The 9487-nt window shown below is 35.5% G+C and overlaps 2 protein-coding genes across 3 annotated transcripts; one reads left to right on the forward strand and one right to left on the reverse strand.

Moving 5' to 3' along the window:
- Positions 1 to 243: 243 nt before the first annotated feature.
- LOC106109771 (cytochrome P450 9e2-like) lies at positions 244 to 7603 on the forward strand. Of its 2 annotated transcripts, XM_013291377.1 has the most exons (11): positions 244 to 350; positions 1443 to 1646; positions 2072 to 2235; positions 3920 to 4057; positions 4440 to 4639; positions 4939 to 5074; positions 5236 to 5331; positions 6030 to 6248; positions 6510 to 6610; positions 6896 to 7064; positions 7369 to 7603. In XM_013291377.1, the coding sequence occupies exons 2-11, from the start codon at positions 1447 to 1449 to the stop codon at positions 7533 to 7535; spliced, it is 1590 nt and encodes a 529-aa protein (XP_013146831.1). In that variant the 5' UTR covers positions 244 to 350; positions 1443 to 1446; the 3' UTR covers positions 7536 to 7603. The 2 variants fall into 2 exon arrangements, with proteins under 2 accessions (XP_013146831.1, XP_013146832.1); XM_013291378.1 differs by lacking the exons at positions 244 to 350; positions 1443 to 1646; positions 2072 to 2235 and adding an exon at positions 3680 to 3720.
- Positions 7604 to 8197: 594 nt separating this feature from the next.
- Positions 8198 to 9220, reverse strand: LOC106109734 (alcohol dehydrogenase 2-like). The gene has a single exon (XM_013291337.1). It carries the CDS (start codon positions 9074 to 9076, stop codon positions 8321 to 8323), a length of 756 nt encoding a protein of 251 aa, XP_013146791.1. The 5' UTR covers positions 9077 to 9220; the 3' UTR covers positions 8198 to 8320.
- Between the last annotated feature and the right edge of the window lie 267 nt (positions 9221 to 9487).

Below are 9487 nucleotides of genomic sequence, written 5' to 3' on the forward strand. Positions count from 1 at the left end.
AGAGAGTCCGTTCATAGAGATTTAGTATGAAAATTTCTAAGTTGACTGACAACAATAAACGTATGGCATTATCTACGACGGAGGGTTAATTATTAACGAATTATGTAGTGTGGAATATAAAATAACAGATGTTATTTAACTATTCTAAGCTGTGGTTTGTTTATTAGATATTACATCAGTTGCAGCATCAATGAGTCAAATTGCTACATTAATGGTGTGGATTCGGTCAAGAGAATTGCCTCAAAGCCAGCCTCACTGCGCAGTCGCAGGCGTTACTCGCTTTCGTTCGGTTCCTTCGTCTTGTGTTTGTTTTCGTGTTATTTTTGCCAGATGTTTTTGTGATTATTTACGTATGTATTTGTTTACATTTGTCGTTTGTGGCTTTTTTTTGTTTAATACTTATCGTTTTGTTTCTACTGTAATATAAAATTAGCTCTCTATTTTAAAATTCTTAAGATGTTTTAAAACTTTTCCATAAAGCGAATTAGGCTACTAATAACGAAGATAGAATTAGGAATAAAATTATAATAATATTTGTTAGATATGTAAATGTGTTATTGTGTATGTTAGATAATTAAGAGATAACAATATCTCACAAATAAATAATGTTTGCGTAATATACGTTAATAAGGTCTTAATTACAATACAGTGTTATATACATGAGGTAAACAGCAGATAACATTGTATTGTAATTATGTTTGTAATGACAATAAATAATCGTTAATTACACTGTTCCATTCAAGGTCGAGGCAAATTAAGATACATAAGTAAATATAATAATTATCAGAGTTAAAAATTGTCTTTTACGTCCTGGCAGAGGTTTCATTCTTTTTTTATATCTGAATTTATTTGCCACAAACTGTCCTGTTAAGGTAGCTATTTCGATGACCTGAATTGTTTCAATACCTGATTTTTAGCTGCAATATTTAAATTCAATAGTATGGCATTAAGGAAGTTAAAAAACTTAATACATTTGGCAATTTGGCAGATATCATAACATCCAACGCAGAGAAAGTAAAAGTAACGTCATCGAAAATTCCTCTTTTAAAATAACCAGTTTGATTAATGCAAGTGGCTCTATAGACCAAAGATCAATGAACTGTGGAAAGTTTGAATTTTTTATATATATGCGGTGAATAAAATATGATTTTACCGTAGAATTTGAGCGCGCAAACCTTTGACTAAACTGTCGCATAACTGTTTAGTGTCGCTTTGATTTCTATGAACTTATATGGAGGTGCATACTACTCGATTTTTAGTTGTGCAACTAAACAGTTGGTTGGGATTCGAAACAACCGACAATCGCACAACTGTTGTGCGGTAATTTAGTTAAATGTGTGACCCCATCTATACTAATGTTATGTGGCATCATAAAATTAGTGTTTTAATATCTGTTGGAGTGAATGGTTAAAAACTAATCTATAGACATTATTTTCTTGCAGTAAAATGGCGTTTTTCCTCTGGTTGGTGTTAATTGTGATATTGCTTTTGCTCTACTGTCGACAAGTTTACTCCAAGTTCGTGAAAGTCGGAGTCAATCACTTGCCTGTGATCCCACTGCTGGGCAACAGTGGGCATACCCTGCTTAGATTAGATAACATTATAAATCGCATTACACTTGCATATAAAACTTTCCCTGATGACTAGTAAGTAATCTATGTCTACACTAATATAATAAGGCGTAAACACACACTACTTTGTGGCGTAGGATGTCAGCAATTAAAACATATTTTTGATTAATTATTTCTATAAAAAGCCTAGACTAACGACACGCGTTAGAATATATATTTTCACGCTACTAAACTTAAGGGTTAAAAAAAACCTTCATGTGGGAAAGGTTCCATAAACTACAAGCTGTCAACATTAAGGTTATTATTAACGGTAATTGTGAGAATTTGACAAATGTAAAAAATAAAATAAAGTTTTTATAATTTCATGCGGAAAAAGCCGCATGGGAACAGCTAGTTTAAACATATTTTGCTAACAACTTCGTAAGTTCTTAATTGTCCCTGTTTGTTCGAATCCAGCATCCCTAGGAGTATCTGTTTGTTATAATTATGTTGTTTTTCAGTTTTGTTGGATTCTATGAGTTGATGAATCCTATAATAATAATCAAAGATGTAAAACTGGTGAAACAGATAGCTGTGAAAGATTTCGAATGCTTCGTGGACAGACGCGGTTTCGGCAAAGAGTTTGCAGATCCATTGTTTGGCAGAAATTTGTTGCTTTTAAAAGGTAATTCATATAAAAAATGATAAAATAGATTTTATACTTCCAGCACTCTTCCATACTAATGTTATAAAGAGGAAAGATTTGTTTTTTCGCCATTAGAGAGGTAATTTATCTGTGAGTATACATAGGCTTTTTTTTTATAACATAATGTGGCAAACGAGCAAGCGGCCACCTGAATCCACCGACATGGAAAGCGACCGCTGCTCATAAACATCCGCAATTGCAGATGCGTTACCTATCCTTCATCGATGGTAGAGGAGACGCATATAAAGAGGATATTTCCTCTTCCTATGCATCTCCTCCACCGTCAAATCCAATTCTCCTTCCCATCCTCTCCTTATGAGAAAAGGGTGGTAAAGAGAAAGGGACTTAAATTAGGCCTCCGGCACCACACTCATTAGTCGAAACGTAGAATTGCTCCCACTTCACGTCCGTTTTCTGTGTGCTCGTGGTTTATTATTACACCGGGAGAGCCGGCCCATTCGTGTGAAGATGTTAAAGCGGGCTCTACCACTGTTACAGTTAGGCTATATCTGTTATTAGTTTTAATTTAACCGCACGAATCGTAACAGCTAGTGAGTAATTTGCATACTTTTAAGGAAAACAGTACATTAAACGTAGTTTAATTATGAATTTGCTTTTTATTATACTTTTTTGACCTCGTGTGAACAAGGTCCAATGATCATTGCGTATAATTTATTTTGCAAACTTTAAACACATTAAAACAATGCTACTTTAAACAATTTAAATAAAACGAAGATATGGAAGTATCTACAGCATTTGATTATTGTTTTTATTTTAATCTAGCTTTTGGCCGCGACTCCGTCCGAGTGAGATTTAAAAATAATAGCAAAGAAATGAAAAAATATAGCCTATGTTACTCACAGATAAATTACCTTTCTAATGGTGAAATGTGTTTTAAAATTGGACCTGTAGTTTTTGAGTCTATTCATTACAATCAAACAAAGTTTTCCTCTTTATAATATTAGTATGGGTATAAACGGTGATATTTTAATTTTATAAGCTTATATAGAGGTGCGAAAAATACTCAATTTTTATTTGTGCAACTAAACAGTTGAATTAGCTGCAAAACAATCGACAATGGCACAACAGTTGTTGGAGCATTTGACACATGAAAAATGAACCGTAGGTCGTTACTCTTAAGTCTTAAAATTCTTTGTAATAATTACAATGACGTGAGAACATAAATCCAAAGTTTTTTATCATTTATACTCTTTGTCAAGGTCAAAGGATTTACGAAACATCCGATGTTATTTGATACATTACAACGCATTGATAATGATAAACCGGAGATATAAAAACTTACAAAAAATGGATTAATGCGTAATAACAACTTAAGAAATTTATTTCTTGGAGATAATGTATCTTTAAAAAAAACAATAATTTTGTCTTTATATAACTTTATATAACTATATAACTGTTATATTTATATAATTATATAACTGTCGTGGTTTTAACAAATATAATGTTCGTAAGATTTCGTATTTCGACGGGTTTCTTATCACGATTGAATTGTTTTAGCTACCGATACATGGCGCATGCAACTGTGCCGAAATATCGGGAGCTAAAACAATTCAATCGTGGTAAGAAACCCGTATCTTACGAACATTAATTTTGTCTTTGTCAAATAATGACAAAAACATGAATAATCTCTAATTATTTTAAGGAGAAGAATGGAAAGCAATGCGCTCAACTTTGAGCCCGGCATTTACGAGTACTAAGATACGATTGATGGTCCCCCTGATGGTGGAAGTTGGTGACCACATGATAAGAACGTTAAAGAAGAAAATTGCCGAATCCGGTGGTAAGTGGTATAGTTACTATATTAAATCTATCTATACTATTATAATAAAGCGTATACACACACTTTTTGTTGCCGAAGATATCAGTAATTACAGCATATATAAAAAGCCCTTCACTTACGTCACGCTTTAGGCTATATATTTTCATGCCATTAAACTTAGGGGATAAATATTTTGGATAAAAACCTTAATGTGCAATGAAAGAGACCATAAGTTGCTGCCAACATCATGTCATGTCATTTTGACATTTGCTATCAATTTTCTAATTTCATGCGAATGAAGCCGCACGGAAACAGCTAGTTTATAGTAATACGAGAAATTGTAGTTAATATGAAGAGAAATTAAAGCTTCAAGTGAAAGATTTTGTTAAACTTTTGCTTGCAGAAAATTATGTAGACATTGAATGTAAGGACTTGGCCTCGCGCTACGCTAATGACGTCATAGCGTCGTGTGCGTTCGGTCTCCGTGTGACGTCACTGGAGGAAGGCAACCAGTTCTACGAGCACTGCAAGAGCATGACCACTATCAGCTTCGTTGGCATGCTGAAGATACTAGGATATAGAACATGTCCTAAGATTTTAAAGGTTAGGCTACTAAAATTGGAGAGATTCAGCCGAAAAACTAAAGAACTGTCACTTTTCTAATTTTTTACCGAATACATGAGGTAAAATGTGTGATCATACCTTGAGGTAAAAATGTCTCTCTTTTTACCTCACTGAGGTCAGAACTAGTATTATCACTTCTAGAGCCCTAGGCGAGATTTTTTCAGTTACCTATTTTACCAGCTTAGGAGAGAGACACAGACATGATAAACGCTAGCTCTGATTGTTATTAAGTGTTTCTACAGTACAATGCATTTAAATGTCACGCTTTGTATTTACAGATGTTTAACATAAATTTATCCTCGAAAGCCTTGTCGACGTTCTTCAGCGAGCTGGTGCTGGGCACGATGCGGCAGCGCGAGGAGCAGCGCCTGCTGCGGAATGATATGATACAACTCCTCATGGAGGCTAAGAAAGGTATAACATTTTAACAATTAATTCGACGGAGATTTTATTAATAAAAAAATGTTTTTTTTTAGTTAAGTTATGTGTTTAAATATGAAATATAAATGAAATAGTTTTTTCTATTAGTTTTTCGTCACACTAAACATTAGTTGAAAGTTAGTTTTAATTCTTAGGAACGCTGTCTCATGACAGCAAAGTGGTGAAGGACGCGGACGCTGGCTTCGCGACTGTCGAGGAATCCGCTGTCGGAAAAACTAAAGTAGCCAGAGGTAAGATGTGCGCACAATGATTACTTTAATTACGTTTATGACGCCCGTTTGTAATTTACCTTAGCAATAATGATTCTGTAAATTGCTTATCTAACGCAAAAATGATTTGTTATTTTGGTAAATTTAAAAGGTCATTATTGACAGTTGCACTGTCATCATTGCAAGTCAGCAACTTTATTAGTTGCACAGATAATTATAGCAAATTAATTGTCATTTTTAAAGCGGGCGCACACCTTTGTTTAAAGTATCACACAACTGTAGGGCAATTGTCGATTGTTTTGGAGCCAATTCAACTGTTTAGTTGCACAAATAAGAATCGAGTAGTGTATCTCCATATAAGCTCACAGAAATTAAAGCGAGACTAAACAGTTATGCGACAGTTTAGTCAAAGCTGTGCTGACGTTTAAAAAAATTGCTGAAATATAACTAGTCACGTTGTGAATTAATTGGGAAATGATTTGAATTTTTTCGGGTTTTTACAATTTGCTTAAGATAAAGATTCGGCGTAGGAGTTGGCATAGTTACATTATCACTAACGTTATCTATGGAATAAAATTCCCAATGGATTTAATTAAATAACATTTTAACATTAATATTTTCTAACAATTGATAATTGTGTAGTTGACAATTAACATATTACTTTTCAAAGAAATTACCAGCGAAAAAAAGTTCACTTTGTCCGTTACTCTACGGTGCAGAGTGGAGTGACATGGAGCTGGTGGGGCAGGCGGTGCTGTTCCTGCTGGCGGGCTTCGAGACCGTGTCCACGGCCCTGGCCTTCGCGCTGTACGAGCTGGCGCTGCAGCCGCGCGTGCAGCGGCGCCTGGCGCGGGAGATACGTGACGTCACACGGGACAAGGGCAGCGTTGACTACAACACTATACAGAGTATGAAGTACTTGGATATGGTGGTCTCAGGTGCTTTGATGGCAGAACTTTTTTTGATATATAATTATAGATTTATATTATAAAAGTGTTAGTTTAGTTTTAGGTAATAACTAGATCCTTTTTTATCGCAAAACATATGTGAGCGATAACTCTTATAAAGGTTTGGGTTTAAAAATGACTAACCTCTCTCAAGGTCACCTTGACCTTGCATAAGACCTTTATTGAAAAAAATGAAATAAAAAATGTTCATTGAATACAAAAAAGATTAAACAAAAAATCTATTAATTACAGAAGTGCTGCGTCTGTGGCCTCCAGCGCCTGTTGCTGACCGCAGAGCTGCCAGAGACTACAACTTAGGCAGACCTAACAGCGCAGCACAACAAGATTATATTGTATGTTTACAATTTTAATTTTTCAAATTCATTTATACACAAAATGACATAGTTTGCCTCCGCTAAATAATTGTCGTTAAATAAGCTACATCATTTGCCAACGTCCATACCACGTTGAACACACCGGTTCTCGTCCGATCACCGAAGTTAAGCAACGTCGGGCGCGGTCAGTACTTGGATGGGTGACCGCCTGGGAACACCGCGTGATGTTGGCTTTTTGTTCATTTTTGAACTATTATTTGTTAGATTTTTGTGTTTAACTTTCATTTTTTTTTAATTTCACAGATCCGAAAAGGGGAAACAGTTCAGATTCCTATTTGGTCGTTCCATAGGGACCCGAAATATTTTCCCGATCCCGAGAAATTCGACCCGGAGAGGTTCTCAGATGAAAACAAACATAAAATTGACCCATTCAGCTATATGCCCTTCGGCGTCGGTCCCAGAAATTGTATTGGTAAGCGTTATTCTTACAACACGCGGTTTACAGTTTGCATATTTTTCTAGAATAAAATTACAGTTAATTTACCAGTTTATGTGCCTTTGATTAAACTATCGCACAACTGTTTAGTCGCGCTTTGATCCGTATAACCTTATACAGAGGTGCGCACAATACTCGATATTTAGTTGTGAAACAAAACATTTGAGGCTGCGAAACAATCGACAATCGCACAACAGGTTTTCGATTGTTTTTAACAAGGTGTGTTCTAAGAGTATTTACAAAAGCAAATTAAAAACTTTAATATGCCTACTATTTATAGGTTCTAGATTCGCGCTATGCGAGCTAAAGGTTGCTCTGTGCCAGTTGCTGCAACACATAGAGGTGTGCGCCAGCGAGCGCACGCCAGCGCCGGCGCGGCTGCGCACTGACAGCTTCCAGGTGAGGCTGGCCGGCGGACACTGGCTCAGGATGAAGTCTCGACAGTGATTGATTTAGAATTAATATAACATTGTGATATTGTGATTATTATTTATTAAATTCTATGTTATCTTTTATTTTTTTGTTTTGTTTTTTTCAAATAACATGATTGAGTAATACATTTAAAAATGAACTCTCTACTAGTTAAGAATATCGATATAGTTGTTTCGGAAGATCGATTCAGTATCCAAGAGGCCAGGACAAACACTTAATCTAATCTATTTTGTAAGTCTTATGTGCAAACGCATGTAATAACGAAAGTGAAAGATATGACTATAAATAAAATCGAATTATCTTCTTTTACTAACATTTGATGTTTTATGCTTACGAGGCAGCTTTCGAATTCTTAAGTGAAGTCGTTATGTAGACTTTTATATATTTTTACGAGTTGATCATCTCGGGGCATCGTCGGCGGACGTCTTTACGAATAAACTTCTATTGCCTGATAATACGGTGGGGCGGCGAATTTACTAGCAACGGGGATCTGAAGTATGATTATCCGAACTTTATTAAATTTCACAGAAGCGTATTTTATAAATGGATATTGCTTGGCTGAGGGCAAAAGTAATATTCTTCACAGTATTGTAGTGTAAGGCAAATCACCTTATATGACAACGTAATCTTGTCACAACAAGAAGTTTCAACGTAACTGCAGAATACGATACTGTACTTAATACACTTATCTTATTAATCGAACTTTATAGATATCAAACGAAATAATTATCACAACAATTTAATCAATAATTATAAAACAGATAAACTGTGCTTATCAAATGTTTTTGGTACTAGGACTATTATTGTATTACTGTCGCAGGTTGTCCGCCTTCACTAAGCCAGGCAGTGCCGCTGTCCGCGTTCTCAAACACAACCACCGCCGCTTCGCCCACTGCCTCAGGTTTCTGCCACAGATATGTTTTTACATGAACATAAACCTCTTCCATTAATTCAGGAATAAATGTCATACTATCATTTCCTAAATTGGTGTCGGAAGTGAACCCAGGACAAATGGCGACTACCCTTACACCGTACTTGGTAAAGTTTTTAACATGTCCCAATGATTTGGTAAATCCCATCACGGCAAATTTGGATGCGTGATATACAGGTACATAAGGGTCCACTCTGAAACCATAGATGGATGCTATGTTTATTATTGTACCACCATTACCAGATTTGTCTTTCCTCATGTGTTCCCAAAACTTCAAGGACCATTCCATGAAAGCGATTACGTTTATTTCGATGGTTTTTCTTACATAAATGTCGTTACAGATTCCAGCGTTGTTAACAAGCACGTCCACCGTTGAGAAAGTTTTTATAATTTCATTGAAGATCGCTTCCAGGTCTGTTGTGACATCACATTTATAAAATGCAACTTTGTTTTCGCCATATTTAGCTGCAAGTCTCTCGATAGCTTCGGCTCCAAGCTTTTCATTGATGTCTAAAATAATGACGATTTTTGGATTCTTTTCTAAAAAGCTGTCAGCGATTGCGTATCCAATGCCTACGGCTCCTCCGGTTATCACGATTGTTTTATTTTGCAACTCCCGAGCCATTATGTAGGTGATGTCACACAAAGCGAAGCAAAAGATAAAATAAACACAAACAGTATCGTCAACTGGTTGCGTTTAAATGAATGCACAATTTTGTAGGCGAGCGAGGCGTCATATCAAATAGATAATACAATCTGCTACTATGTACTAGGTACAAGTTATTTTTTAAGCAATAAAAACATAATGTTTTATAAATCAAAAACTTATTTTGTGGTTATCTGAAGGATTGATTGTGAGTCGTCAAAGTGAACGTTAATAGCCATCAATTACAATGAATTGTTTTGGTTACAAAACTTAAAATGATTGTGTTATTTTTTTCGAAGGTATATATTTTATATTAATTATGCTTTAATAGTCGCGAACGTCCATACCACGTTGAATACACCGGTTCTCGTCCGATCACCGAAGTTAAGC

This window comes from Papilio polytes, unplaced genomic scaffold (assembly GCF_000836215.1).
Source record: "Papilio polytes unplaced genomic scaffold, Ppol_1.0 DF821067.1, whole genome shotgun sequence".
NCBI lineage: Eukaryota > Metazoa > Arthropoda > Insecta > Lepidoptera > Papilionidae > Papilio > Papilio polytes.

Bases quoted from the DNA above. Each gene is read 5' to 3' on its own strand.
- LOC106109771 (XM_013291377.1), top strand. From the start codon at position 1,447: ATGGCGTTTTTCCTCTGGTTGGTGTTAATTGTGATATTGCTTTTGCTC. The intron at 2,236-3,919 runs GTAATTCATATA...AATTATTTTAAG, and splicing joins AAATTTGTTGCTTTTAAAAG to GAGAAGAATGGAAAGCAATG. The intron at 7,065-7,368 runs GTAAGCGTTATT...TACTATTTATAG, and splicing joins CGGTCCCAGAAATTGTATTG to GTTCTAGATTCGCGCTATGC.
- LOC106109734 (XM_013291337.1), bottom strand. From the start codon at position 9,076: ATGGCTCGGGAGTTGCAAAATAAAACAATCGTGATAACCGGAGGAGCC.